The following is a 14,962-nucleotide window of genomic DNA, read 5'->3' on the forward strand; positions in this document are numbered from 1 at the left end:
TGAAAAAGCGATAGTTTTTGCAGCCATTGCAAGGGTGCATGAGGAGAAGGCAACAGGGAATGTAATGCTATTTTTGCCATGATTTGCCAAACATCTAGTAGTGATACGTGTGTTTCCTAACTGTGGGGAACAAAATAGTGTATATGCAGTGTGTTTATCATTGATGACCATTCCTCTGAAGCTTTAGTAACCAAAGTTGAGCTGATTTAGCAAGAAAAGTAGCTCCGGCTCATTTAATTATACTTCTGGTTACTAATTGTTTTTGTGGGTTTTATATTGATTGGTAAAGATTTATCCCTTTTTCACTGGTTCAATTTTCTGTCCAATCTTGGTTGTGAACGTATTTTCTTATACAGTCTTTTTCCGTGATACTCGATTGTAAAAAAAAAATAATCAAGAAATCATTAAAGATGTCAATGATCTTGTATGTTCCAAATATTTTCACGTGTACAGAGTTTGTAATTCTTGCAAATCCTTATTCGCATTTCTATGATGAATTGTGTTCTACGTATGTTTTAATATTTTGCTGTCTAATTCAACATCTGTCATTGTTGCTGTAAGCAGAACCGAGAGGAAAGTAAAAGGAAAGATTATTCTTCTTTGATTACCCAATTTGTCTTAATTACAAGGTTTTGGACTATGTGCAATAAACCAAGCAAGCATGGCTGGTTAGGGAACAGCTGAAAATGCATCTGTACGGAGACCGGGAGGCTCTCCGTCTTTACTGTTTGAAGATTTGAGCCGTAGTTGAGGGGGATGAAAGAAAAAGGGGAAAACATTTGTGTTTTGAGAACAGCGATTTTAAGTTTGTAGTATGGGCAAGACGTATACAAAACCATTTTTCAGAAGGTCAGTTTGAAGGAAGCAGCCAGCTGTTGGGTTTATCGTAGATAAACTCCTACAGAGTGCAGCAGCATTTAATACACCAGTGGAGCATGAAAAAAAATGTGCAAATTAAATTGAGAAGCAGCTGCTTGTTGAAGATGTGTATCTTTATATTAAACTCTGCAGGATGCATTCTGGAGGTTGTATTAACCTCAAATCGTACACCGCAAAAGCCAAATCCTTACGCTGCTTTTACTTTTTATATATTTTTTAAAGAGACGTTACACTTAATGTTGCCAACAATTTCTACCTCTTCGAGGTTTTTCTTGTACGTGTTTGTTGCGCTGTATGATTCATCTGAATCAATTGTGCAGAACCGAGGAGGAAAATTACATTTTTATTAGAATGTTTTTATATGGATAAGCAAAACGCAGCATGTTGTGATCATAGGTTTCGAAACAGTCAGACTCCGGCATTATTAAATTAAATAGAAAAGCATGGTTTATGTTTAAAGAAAATAAAGATCAGAATGTTTTTTTAGATTCTGTGATATGCACAAGAAAAGCTGTAGTCTTGATTTCCTTTAGAAAATTTATATTGAAATAATGTCGCCCATCTTCCACACAAACCTTTACTTGGATTGTCAGTTGTCATTATTCATAGAAAAATATTAAACTTTTTTTTAAAGATGGCATTTATCTTAACTTAATCTGAAACGTATGTGTGTATACACATATATATATATATATATATATATATATATATATATATATAATAAAGTTGGTGAACAGAATAAAATTCCAAATCAATATTTGATGTGTCCACCCTTTGCCTTCAAAACAGCATCAGTTCTTTTTAGTTATGCTTCATTTTGTAGGCATATTGTTTGGTATAATTGTTTAATCATACACCTATAACAGTTGCCAATGATCATCAATTTAATAAGTAGGTGCAAACGCAATAGTTACCTGAAAAGGGAACAGTTGTGATGGAGGAATAGAACTGCATGAGGAACAGCCAAACTCACTAACAATGTGCGGCTGCTGAAGTTTATTGTCCAAGCTCTTTTGAAGAAGCACAAATAAACTTCAGAAAGTTAAGGACTGAAGACGCAGTGGTTGGCAGATTAACCCCTTGATGCCAATTGCCGGTCCGGGCACGTCAACGAAATTCAAGTCGTTAACGACAATTGACGTGCCAGGACCGGCACGTCTTTAAACGGGTGCAGAAAGCAATCTATTTTCGCTTTCTGCACCGAAACGGCGTTGCTGTAATGCCTCGACCTCGAGGCATTCAGCAACGCCATGATCGGCACAAAGGGGCCATCTCTGGCCCCTCCCCGGGGCGTCAACATCCGCCATACTTTGTATGGCGGCGGACGCCCGTTTTAAAAGCGTTTTGGAAGCGATCAATGATCAGGAGGCATCCAGCGACACCAAACACTTACCTTGGGATGGACTGTGACCGCTTCGGAGAGCGGTCACAGCCGCAGCTGCCGGGTATCCTCGCCATCAGCAAGATGGCGGCGGCCCTGGAAAAAAAACAATAAAGACGAAAAAGTTCGCTAGATGGTCTCCAGACCCTCTAGAGAACTCTGGCTCCACTTGCAGGTTGAATACAGGTACTGCATTCAACCATGCAAGTCAGTGGAGCTCAGCTTTCTAATCACAGTGTGATAAAAAAAAATTTAAAAAAAAATTAATAATAATTAGAAAAAAAATAGTAAAAAAACAGTAAAATGTAAAAATAATTTCCCACTGATGTCACTATCAGGGGAACCTTCAAGTTGAAAAAAAGTTACATTTTTTTTTTTAAAAAGACAAAAAAAAAAAATATATATAAAAAATATATTTTTGTGAGCAAGTCCTAAAATTAGCATATTAGCTTAAAACAGTTCTCGCATGGAAAGAGTTAAAATACTGGCATATTAAATGCCCATGGGGTGTCTACTTTAAAAAAATGTATGATTTGATGGGGTAAATTGAATTGGTCGGGTTCAACAAGGTCCCAATTAACACGGGGGGAAGAATGGCCACACATCTAATCTCCAATTAGAAAAATGCACACGTACCAAATGTGGCCTTTTAGTTCCCCCCAAAAATGACAAACCCATGCATGTGGGGTATCACTGTACTCAAGAGATGTTGCTGAACACATATTGGGGTGTCGTGTGACAGCGGCATATACCAGGAGCTGTAAATTCATACATAAAGTAGGTGTGTGTGGGAAAAATACACACACAAAAATACTACTGCAAACTTTGAAAAAATGCTGGTGGTAAAATGTGTGCATGCAAAGAGTTAAAATACCAGCATTTAAAATACCCTGTGGTGTCTAGTTTTCAAAAATATATGGTTTTGTTGGGCATACTGAAATGGCCCGGCTCAAAGATGTACCAAATAGGGCATGGGCAGTGGATCCCCAAATGCCAAAGTTCAACATTGAAAAATGTGCATGCCCCAAATGTGGCCCTTTTGCCCCCTAACAGCCAGGCAAAATCATTCATGTGAGGTGCTGCTGTACTCAGGAGATGTTGCTAAACACATATTGGGATGTTATATGATAGTGACATATACCAGAACCTGTAAAGTTTGACAAAGGCTTATGGTAGAATAAGTGCTTGGCAAGGGTTAAAATACTAGCATTTGGAATACCCTGGGCTGTCTAGTTTTCAAAAATATGACTTGATGGGGTAAATTGCATTGGCCGGGTTCAAAGATACCCAAAATGGCACATGGGGGAAGAATTACCAGATTTGGAAAAAATGGCTTTGAAATAGCAAAACGCTACCTGTACTTATTGCTCCATAACGTGCAGAAAAAAACATAACATTGGGTATTTCTAAACTCAGGACAAATAGTAGAATCTATTTAGCAGGTTTTTTTATTACCTTTTATAGATGAGTAAAAGATTTTTCAACTAAAAGTTAGAAACAGTCATTTGTTTCTAAATGTTTCACCATATTTTATACTTTTTTTAATAGTAAATAATATGATACAATCAAAACAATGTCATCTAAAGAAAGCCCTTCTTGTCCTGAAAAAAACAATATCTAATGTGTGTGGGTTCAGTAAACGGGAAAGAAGAAAATTACAGCTAAACACGAGCAGCGCAGAAATGTTAAAACGGCCATTGTCACGAAGGGTACAAAAAGTAAAATCAGCCTTTGTCACGAAGGGGTTAAAGACACAATACTTACTTTGCAATTGGAAGATGTCCAGCAGTGTCATTAGCTCAGAATTGGCAGAAAACAGTAGGGCCCTGGTACCACCCATCTACTGTCCGGATAGGTCTGGTCAGAAGTTGTCTTCAAGTAAGACTTGCGCAAAAAGCTTTACATCTGACGTGGAAACATGGCCTATTCATGAAAACACAGGAACAGGGGTGCAGAAGGCAGTGTGTTTACCGAAGTACTGGAGAGCAGTACAAGTGTTTGCAGGCAACAGTGCAGCATGATGGCCCCAAACATACAGCCAAAGTCATTGAGAACTATCTTTAGCATAAAGAAGAACAAAGAGTCCTGGAAGTGATGGCGTGGGCCCCACAGATACCTGATTTCAACATCATCCAGTCCATATGGGATTACATGGGAGAGAAGCATCTAAGGCTGCCTAAATCCACAGATGTTTGGAACAACTTACCTGCTGAGTTCCTTAAAAACATGCCACTCCAATTAAACAGTCTTGGGGTAGTATTACCATTAATAGATCACTAAGCGCGGTTAATCTTTTGACCTAAAATTCATAATTTAGTAGTAACGTTGTGTTCTGTTTTGTGTTTTATACTACAGGTGGGTGCACATTGTGTGTGCTTTATATGTCCCTGGTGTGGCATTTGGAGATATTGATAAGCTGCGGCCAGTAACATTAACAGAAATGAATTACTCCAAGTATGGTGCCAAGGTAAGTTATGCACATGGATATTTACTTTTCAAACACTGCTGTTATAGTATAACGATTCCTTTGACTACAAAATAATGTTTACTGTTTTACGGAGCAGTCAAAATATTATATTTTTTTATGTGACTGTTTAATATAAAAACTGATGTTTTTCTGCATCTTACCTGATACCGAAGGGGCAAGTTGATGCGTGCGTGCGTGCGTGCGTGCGTGCGTGTGTGTGTGTGTGTGTGTGTATATATATATATATATATATATATATATATATATATATATTACACGGAAACAGTTACTGTGACTTATAAGTGTAGGGGACTAAAACCCTAGACTTGGGAAAGGTGACAAATCTGCTTAAATAATTGAACCCTGCTACCGGATGTTGTATTGGGAGCATGTGATATCAAGAGGCACATTCAAGAATAAAAACCAAAACCCCACATCCTATTCTTGAACTACAGTGATCAATGAAGCAAACGTGGTAATCGGGCATTATTACCCTTTAATCATGGAGTTGTTTTTTTCATTACTGTTCTTATCTGCTCCTTTTGCGTAAGTGTGAGGGATGTTCACGGCATGTTCAAGCAAAATAATAGGGGTTCTTTACCTATAATTAAAAGTGTTTTGGACAGCTGTGAACAGTTTATTTATTTATTTTGAGAAGCCATGTCATAAAACTGTTGAAATTTATGCATACAAGGTACCTATTATACAAGATGCAGCCATCTTTAACTCCTTCAATCCCAGGGGTTTTTGGTCCCTCCGATAACCTTCCGGGTGATGTCAGCAGTGACGCGATGCGGAAGGGAATGCCCGAGTGCCGGAAGCTGTTACATCAGATCGGGCAGCAGGGGGGAGTCCAGGCTGTCAAACGACAGCCTGATCTCCCGTGCAGCGGCAGGGATGTGTCCCGGCCGCTGCAAGAAGGGCAGGACGTACCGGTATGTCCATAGGGGACGGAAGGGGGTTACAATGGTATTGCGTGTTCTCTTAAACATGCGATACTTCTGCTGGAGGAGGTAAGCATAGGCTGCACCACAGTTGGCATTCTAAGGGTTAAAGTACTAGCAAAAAAATTTAACTGCTCCTTTTAATATGACCTCTCACACCAACTTGATTAGTATTAATTTATAGGTTTTTTTTTTTATGCTTAGTGACTTGCCACTTAATTCCCATACACTATAAGCCTAGAATGCTTTTAGATGTGAGAATGGTGAGCCTTGGCTCCCAGAGGGTAAATTGATTAAAAATCATATGGTTGGGATGTGTTTATATTTGCAAATATTTTTTTCCTTTCTTTTTGCCATTTTAACTGCTTCTTTTGCGCTATGGTTTTATAGGAATGTAGCTTTTGTGAAGATTCACGGTTTGCCAGGACAGGAGTCTGTATCAGCTGTGACGCCGGGATGTGTAGGGCTTACTTTCATGTGACTTGTGCCCAGAAGGAAGGCTTGCTTTCAGAAGCTGCTGCCGAAGAGGTAAGTTAATTGACATGCTTCTTTTGATGATTGCATATTGAAACAGTTGAAGAAAAGTAATGAAAAAACACTATCATTTCTGATTAAAAAAAAAAAAAAAAAAAAAATTTGCATTTTACGTGTGGGGGGAAAAAAAGGTGTACAAATGCTTTGAAAAAATCTAAAATATTGAAAACCCACTTTGAATGCAGTTCTTCATTACTCTTACAGTAGCTTGTTTGTTCACATTTTCCGTTTTTGCCCCTAAAATTCTGCTCCTTTCACTTAAGAACTGACTGTGATTTAATAAGACATGTGAATGAACGTTATACAAATGTTTCCTTTTTTTCTTTTAAGAGGAAGGGTTATCTTTACTGCTTTTAGCATATTTAAATGTATTTATTTGAACTACACTACCTGTAGTTTCTGCTGTGGGGGGCATGCAGAATGGACTGCATAATGCATTTAACATGGCGATATGTCTGGAGCGCACCTTTAATAATTCATATCACCTATAAATTTACTGTTTTCGCTGGCACAAGCCAAATTCGGCAACCTATTACGTAGACCGTATATTGATTACTCTGATGCACATGAGACCTGCAGATATCTACTACTTCCAAAGGGTATCAACCGTTTACCAAGAGAAAACCAAGTTTCTATTATGAATACTTATGATCAGATTGTTAAATATAATGCACATGTACAGGCCATTTAGTAACTAAAATAAATACATGTTTATAAAACGTATTTGTGTATTGTGTGCGTTAGAGATCAAAATGTTCTTGTTCTGTATTCAGGATATTGCCGATCCCTTTTTTGCATACTGCAAACAGCATGCCGACCGATTTGACAGAAAATGGAAGAGGAAAAACTACTTGGCCTTGCAGTCTTACTGTAAAATGTCCTTGAAAGAAAGAGAAAAACAGCTAACACCAGAAGCACAGGTAAAAATCCAACCTTTTGAGGGATGATTCACTATAAATAAAAGCCAGTGCTCGCCTAAAATAAAAAAGGAAATTTAAATACAGCGCTAAGGTCATTTAAATCCAGGGGGAGTTTGATTGTTTACCTTTGATCACAAGAGCTTTGAACTGGAGTATATATTTGGTCTGCACGAGATTACAGAGACTTAATTAAACCTTTGAATGTCAATCTCTAGCTTTTGATAAAAAAAAAAGAAAACACGTCACCTTCCTATTAACTTTGGGGGACACGTGTGTAACTGCTGTATGGCCATAGGTACATCGGTAATGAAATGTGAGAAACCTTACCCTATGGTGGTGTAAAAATATTGGTAGTAATCAGATTGTGGATAATTTATATATACATACATACATACACACACACACAGTCATTATATCACCTTTTATATGCATTTCAGGCTCGTATTACCACTAGATTGCAGCAGTATCGTGTGAAGTCCGAGTTAGCTCGGAATACCCGTCCACAAGCCTGGGTTCCTAGAGAGAAGCTTCCGCGACCTCTCACAAGCAGTGCGTCTGCCATTCGCAAGCTTATGCGTAAAGCAGAGTTGATGGGCATAAGCACAGACATCTTCCCAGTTGATAATTCAGACACTAGTTCTAGTGTGGATGGCAGAAGGAAGCACAAGCAACCAGCTTTGAGTGCCGACTTTGTCAACTACTATCTTGGTAAGGATTACCGTGATTATCTGCACAAAATTGTCATGATTGTTCGTCAGTGTCATGTGTTTATTGTATTTTCTGGACTGGTTGAAGTCTACTGAAAATCAAAATATGAATGGATGTTGCGGTTATTTAAAAATAGTGTATATGAAGCAGTGTATGCACATCCAAGCTCTCAAGTCTCCTGAATTTTAAAGGAACAGCAAACACATTTAAGCATTATTCACTAAAACAGAGAAGAGTGAATCAAACAAGGAATGAATTCGAGAGTCTCCTTAATAAAAATTGGGGTCGGGCCGTTCCTTTAAAGTGTGAGGCAGAATTGGGAAACACTTAGTACACCCTTCTAATTGCTATGTTTATTTTTACCTAAACATTAAACTTACGTTTAAAGTATGATGGCATATGTAGGAATAATAACTGATCTGGCTAGACAAAAACTAGAATATATATATATATATATATATATATATATATATTAGATAGATAAAGTTCATACCAGCTCCATGTTAGATATGTGGAGTGAATATCATCTATTTTAGATGTGTCATGGACGTTGTGATATGTTAACTAATAAAATCACATTAATATTTCTTTTGATTAGAAAGGAACATGCGTATGATTCAGCTGCAAGAAAGTTTGGCCGAACAAAAAAGTATTAAAGACACGCTAGAAAATGAACAAGAAAAGCTACATATTGAATATAACAAGGTACGTTCAATTGGCCTAAATGTATTACAACTTTTCTAGAAACCATGGTTTTGAAGTCTGCCAAATAATAGGGACCCATGGAATAATGGCTATTTCTCCCTCTCTCCTAAACAAAGGGCAATCTTATTTTCTTTGCCATTTTCTGAAAGCCCTTGCTGAATTTGAACAGATTCAATCTGTCTGTTACAGCACTCACTTCTAAAAAAGCTAAATGCCTATTAAATAACTCAGATATATGTCAAAGAACACACAAATGTAAAGGTTAATGGCTGAAGAAAAAAAGGTTGTTAGTTTTATCTGAAGATTGATGCAGAATGTGTATAAAAACTGCTTTCCATATTTGTCTGCAATGTGAAATTTTTAATTAGGGTTTTATTTCTTAAATTTCACTCTTTTTTTTTTAGCTATGTGAAGCTCTAGACGACCTTCAGAATGTGAATGGAAATTTGAGAAACGAGGGTCAAAACCTGTGGATTGTCATGAGCAAAGTAATTGGACAGGTAAGTTTTTTTCTTTTTTTTTTTTTTCTTATACCAATATTTTTTTAAAACACTGATAATAAAGGCAATTTTTTTTGTTTTTGTATCATCATATAAGGTAACCACAAAATGTAAATAACATATGACCTTAAGCCATAATATACTGCATGTGTTCATCTAGTGGAGAAAAACTTATCTCCGGCGCCAAATTACATTTCTACACTTTAGGGGTTCTCCTTCAATACACTCAGAAAAGCGGGTTACAATAAAATAGTAAATAGTAGGTGAGCAGAAAAGAAAACCAATTATATCACAATTAAATATGACCCAAAAATATATTTCCACACTGTGTGAGAGAGAGAATACTACATATCTTCTTGGAATGAAAGCGTTTATTTCATGAATATAAATATATAAAATAGAGAAATATCTGATTGCATTATACATATATATATATATATATATATATATATATATATATATATAATCTATCTATATCTCACACCAAATTCCCTTATTATTTTCCTCATTGACTCATGGTCCTTCCTCAGGTTCCAAATTCCAGGCCCTAGCCACTCAAAGAAGGAAAAGTATGAGCACTGAAGCATTTAATGTCGGTTAAGTCTGCAAATGAAAACAAACTAAGTAAGAGAATGTTAAAAATGCAAATAGGGTCCGAAAAAAATCACTAAAAAGTGATCACTTTGGCTAGTGTTTGATTCTTTTTTTTTTTTTTAATTGGCTCTTGGGAATCCTTGAAAACATGCACTTGGATACTTGGTCAGCTTTCTCCTATATCATCCCCAACTCTTCAACCGCCCCCTTTGGTCTGCTTCTAAAGTGTGCTGAAGGTCACACCAAGTACATAATCTTTACTAAATATGACCTGAAGAACAAAAGATGTTTTGATTTAATGTGATTATTTTTTAGTTGATGGCAAAACAAGGGGAGGTCGGCAGTGGATAGCATTCATTATTTTACTTTTCTTTTTTTTTGTGGTGCGTCTTTGGATGTTATGGTTAATAAGAAAAAAAGAAAAAATGATTAGGGGAGAAAAATTATGGAGAAAAAAAAATTGCCAGTTTACGGTAGGTGTGCTTTTTTTCAAGCCAGCCTATCGCATACTGTCTTCACTACTTTTAGAAAAAAAGAATATTTTTCGTAAAGGTCTTTGTGGAACATGGAAGGTGATCACAATCTAAATTGATCCATTTGAAATGCTTAATTTTGTTAGGTGGAACAAGGGCAAAATACGAAAATACACTCGCCTACATGTTTGCATCAGCTGTGGGGAGATGTGTTCGGTTCTGCACAGTATTTAGTTGGGGGTGGGGCCCACATGCCTTTATTTAAAGGGACCACAGAGCTATCATATGCATTAAAGTGCCCCTTTAATTGAAGCTGCTATTCTAAATTGTACATAAATAATCTATCGCATGTCCACATTCAGCATAACATGTGTTGGTTGATTATACACAACATGTGATTAGCCCCCCAGGGAAGCTAAATTGGAACTGTTACCCATTTTGTTTACTAGTGTCTGGTTAAAAATACTCTTCAAAATATTGCTCTATTTTCCTTTTTTCAAATCTTATCATAACGGTTTCAAGCAGCTGCATATTATTCTTTTGTATGTGTTCTAGCTTGGTTATCTCAACCCAATCTACTAGTCAAACACCCTGACACCTTGTCATATTTCCCGTGGTAAACAATAGAATAGCTCAATTTTAACCACCCGGCCAGACATTCCAACTAAGTGAAGTCTGTGAAGGGACGAATACATAACCTTACCATAAAGAATGGTGTGGTGATAGTTTGGGTGTCGTTCCCTGCACATCATGTGACTGACAACAATGGCAGCCACCAGGTCTGGAGGTAAAGTTGGTTTATTAGAATAAAACGAGATAACAGTAGGTTTTGGTCAATGCCAACTTACGTTACTGTATAAAGAGCTGTATTTTATTAAGGAGAACCCCCCCCCGCCCCCTTGAGAATTCCCAACCGTGAAATGTAGCTATGGGATAGATGATCGGCACGTTGAATCCACTTTGTCAACCGCACATCCTGTATGTGGATTGTTAAGTGTTAACTCCGTTTAAATAACGATTGTTAACCAACCACACAGAGCACACAAATGTGGATTTTTGCAACCTCAAAAGATTTTGAGTATTTTATGGTCAATATCGGAGCAGATAATTCTCAATCATAAAGTTTTATTTTTAAGTTTATTCTAAGCTTTTTTTCATGCCTCACGCTTTTGACCAAATCCCTTTTTATTTGAACCGGTCTTACTGTAGATTGGTAAACTAAAGCTTCTCTCTTGGTTACAGGTTTGTAACCTTCTTAAATTCAATGACTGCTTCCGCAGCTCACTATCCTTTGGCAGTGAAGGCGTTATCAGTGCAGCATTGCATACATAATAATTTGTTACTGCTCCTCTCAGCAGTTAAGTGTTACAGAAGACATTCCTTGACTCGCTTGATTTTTCAAAAGACTTTTCTTGGAAGCAGCCTGATGTTTTCCTGTTCAGCCTTTCCATTGATTTAATCAGCCAGTGTAAAATTCCATTGGCCATGCCAAGTTGGCCACATCATTCCTGGCTACAGAGATTTCTTTATAGAGCAGCTTTGCTGATAATTACAGTCAACGCGATGAATGCCTCACATCTATCAATACAAAATAGTAGACACAAAGCAAAATAGCTAATCCGATACACATACAAGCAGATATTAAAATGTGTATATATATAGAAAAGCTCTTAAATGCTGATCATACCTATATATGATAGAGAAATGCAAACTTTTTTATGGATCTATAAAGTACCATCATATTCTGCAGTGTCGTACTGCACTGATCAAGGTTTCAGGCCAACCAATAATTCTAGTACAATATGTGTCACTGTGTGTGTAGTGTATGTGTGCAAGTGTGTGTGTATGAATGTGTGTGTGTATATATATATATATTTTTTTTTTTTATTATTCATAAGAGAAGATATAGAATTAATTTGCACAGCTTGCATGACACTTTTTTCCAGTTGGTTGAACAGATGCAGGCCCACAGGGCCATCGAGAAATGACTTTGATAGATGGCTGCTGTCTGAGAAGCTAGCATACAGCAGATTAGTGGAAACCCGAAGAGAGTCTCGTCTGCTTTGTTGGAGAGTTTGGTCCAATAAGATCATTTTTCTAATTAACCTATGGAGCACTGATGTAGCTGGGATGCAGCGGAAAATCAACTTCAGTATTCTATTGTGAGCCGTGCCATAGCTTTCCGCTGTCATATATTTCAAGCAATGAAACAGACTCCTCTGCCAAACATGTTGTCTAACAAATGTCAGTCGAAACAATGATTATTCATTTATGCAAGCAACTGTTTGTATATGTTTGTATAGATGTGTATATATATGCATGCATATTTGTATGGATGTGATTTTTATATATATATGACACTTGATTACATATGTACAGACATATGATATATACTCTGGGGTGCCCCTGAGTCAGCATCTCTGTATAGTAATTAAATTAATTAAATTGTATTATTTATTGCAAAATTAACTCATATATTTTTTATTTTTTTTTACAACATTAGAAACCAAACATTCCAGCAATACTGAGGGCACCAAAAGAGAGAAAACCAAGTAAAAGAGAGGGAGGCACACAGAAAACTTCCACATTGCCAGGAGTGCTATATAGGTAATTTAAAAAAAAAAAATCTACAATAGTAACTAGTCTTCAAGCATGATTTGATCTGCTGTACCTTTGGACGGCACTCATTCATGATGTTCCTGAGCAATTCCATTAAGTGTGCTCTGATTTTTTTCTCCCCAAAAGTTGTGGAATTTGTAAAAAGAACCATGATCAACACCTACTTCTGCTGTGTGACACTTGCAAGCTGCACTATCATCTTGGATGTTTGGATCCCCCGCTAACTAGGATGCCTAAGAAAACAAAAAATAGCTATTGGTAAGTGTCTTTTTTTTTTTTTTTTTTTTTTTTGTGAAACATAATTTTACAATATTTTAAACAACTAGAGATTTTATTGTAGAAGACTGGAATTTTGAGTTCCTAACCTATATTCTAGAAAATTAGATAAGATCCTCATGCCAGCAACGAGTTGAACATGATTGTTCCAGACTATTATGGTAGTATTTGCACTTTGTTTAGCTAAATCCTTGTACCTTTACAAATGTGCTGTATTTTATAATTTAATCTGGTATTAATATAGATTATGAATGGGAGTTTAGGGCCAGAAATCTTTGCAATACAGTATCATGCTGTGTTTTAAAAGATGTATTGTGCCATAAGAAGCAAACATTTAGACCCGGAGGTTGTTGCAGAGGTTTTTTTTCTCCCTGCCGCATTTCGCCCCTGTCCTTTTGATGGTAAAATAAAGGATGAAGATACTACATGAGACTGTGATACTGCAGAGTTTCATGTTTCTACACAGCATCTCCTAGATTGCACCCCAGTCCTTGCATATATGGTGTACAGATACGTGTGTGTGTGTGTGTGTGTCCACAGATTTGCTCACCCTTATACTGTTCTGTATCAAGTGTTATATGCAAAAATGTTTGGATTCACATGAGCCTCAAAAGCGTGTGCTGTTAATGCTTTATTTTTCACTTTTTTGTCTCACTGTATTTGCTTTTAGGTGTTCTTAGTACAATTTGATGTTTTGTCCCCCTGCTCTTGCACTTTTGCGCACCTTTGTACTTTTCTTTGTATTCTAAAGTTTTAGTTTGGCAATCTTTGCCTTTACTCACTGTGGCTAATCTGAAAAGACATTTGTGTCATTTTGACAGACCATTCTGCCTCAAAAATTGTTGAGCAGGAAATCTGTGATTTTTGTTCTGCCTTTTAACTAAATTGAAAGACCCATTAAGTATCATCTGTCCAGAGGGATAAAAATGGTATTTCTCAGTTGGAGTCCAGGTAGAGTAGGTCAGGTAGACGCTGTTCTTTTATTTTAAACCAAGAATCTTCCATTGCTGTGCATTACACGCATGAGTTCTACCTATCATCTTCAAGTTTTATGTTTTTTTTCACTTTTAATTAGTCCAAATGTTCTTCTGGAGATAAGATTATATTTGTGAACTTGAGCTGTATTGATTGCATCCTTTTCCTTTTAAGATCATCCTTTTGTATATCTTTAATTCAAAGGGCATATAATAGACCATCATTTTAAAGGTGAAGTTTATCTGTGGTTTTAGCACGTTGTTCTTTTGTTCATGTTTTCCTCTTTATCTTATGAAAATATTGTGTTTGCCAGAGTTGTGCTGTATTAACCCCTTAACGACAATTCCCGGTCCTGGCACGACACGGAAAAGCATGTGCTTTACGACAATTGACGTGCCAGGACCGGCACGTCTTTAAACGGGTGCAGAAAGCGATCTGTTTTCGCTTTCTGCATCCAGCGACACCAAACAATTACCTTTCGATGGGCTGTGACCGCTCCGGAGAGCGGTCACAGCCGCAGCTGCCGATGATCTTCGCCATCAAGCAAGATGGCCGCTGCCCTGTAACAGGAACCAACAAATTTTAAAAGTTCGCTAGATGGTCCAGACCATCTAGAGAACTTTGGCTCCACTTGCAGGTTGAATACAGGTACTGCATTCACCATGCAAGTCAATGGAACCCAGCTTTCTAATCACAGTGTGATTAGTAAAAATAAATTAAAAAATAAAATTTAATAATAATTAGAAAAAAAATAGTAAAAAAATAGTAAAATGTAAAAATCATTTCCCACTGATGTCACTATCAGGGGAACCTCCAAGTTGAAAAAAAATGTTAAAATTTTTTTTTAAAAAAAGACAAAAAAAAAATATATTTTTGTGAGCAAGTCCTAAAATTAGCATATTAGCTTAAAATAATTCTCGCATGGAAAGAGTTAAAATACTGGCATATTAAATGCCCGTGGGGTGTCTACTTTTAAAAAAGGTATGA

General features: G+C 36.8%; 1 protein-coding gene across 1 annotated transcript in view; it reads left to right on the forward strand.

Moving 5' to 3' along the window:
• LOC149282542 (PHD finger protein 14-like) overlaps positions 1 to 14,962 on the forward strand; it is a 120,182-nt gene that overhangs the window by 18,278 nt on the left and 86,942 nt on the right. The window contains exons 6-13 of the mRNA XM_089498111.1: positions 4,616 to 4,727; positions 6,062 to 6,199; positions 6,979 to 7,125; positions 7,563 to 7,833; positions 8,432 to 8,538; positions 8,943 to 9,038; positions 12,609 to 12,712; positions 12,851 to 12,982. Coding sequence (XP_089354237.1) covers positions 4,616 to 4,727; positions 6,062 to 6,199; positions 6,979 to 7,125; positions 7,563 to 7,833; positions 8,432 to 8,538; positions 8,943 to 9,038; positions 12,609 to 12,712; positions 12,851 to 12,982 — 1,107 coding nt within the window. The remainder of the gene's footprint in view (positions 1 to 4,615; positions 4,728 to 6,061; positions 6,200 to 6,978; positions 7,126 to 7,562; positions 7,834 to 8,431; positions 8,539 to 8,942; positions 9,039 to 12,608; positions 12,713 to 12,850; positions 12,983 to 14,962) is intronic.

This window comes from Sceloporus occidentalis, unplaced genomic scaffold (genome assembly GCF_023333645.1).
Source record: "Sceloporus occidentalis isolate IW3139 unplaced genomic scaffold, rSceOcc1.0.p SCAF_113, whole genome shotgun sequence".
NCBI lineage: Eukaryota > Metazoa > Chordata > Lepidosauria > Squamata > Phrynosomatidae > Sceloporus > Sceloporus occidentalis.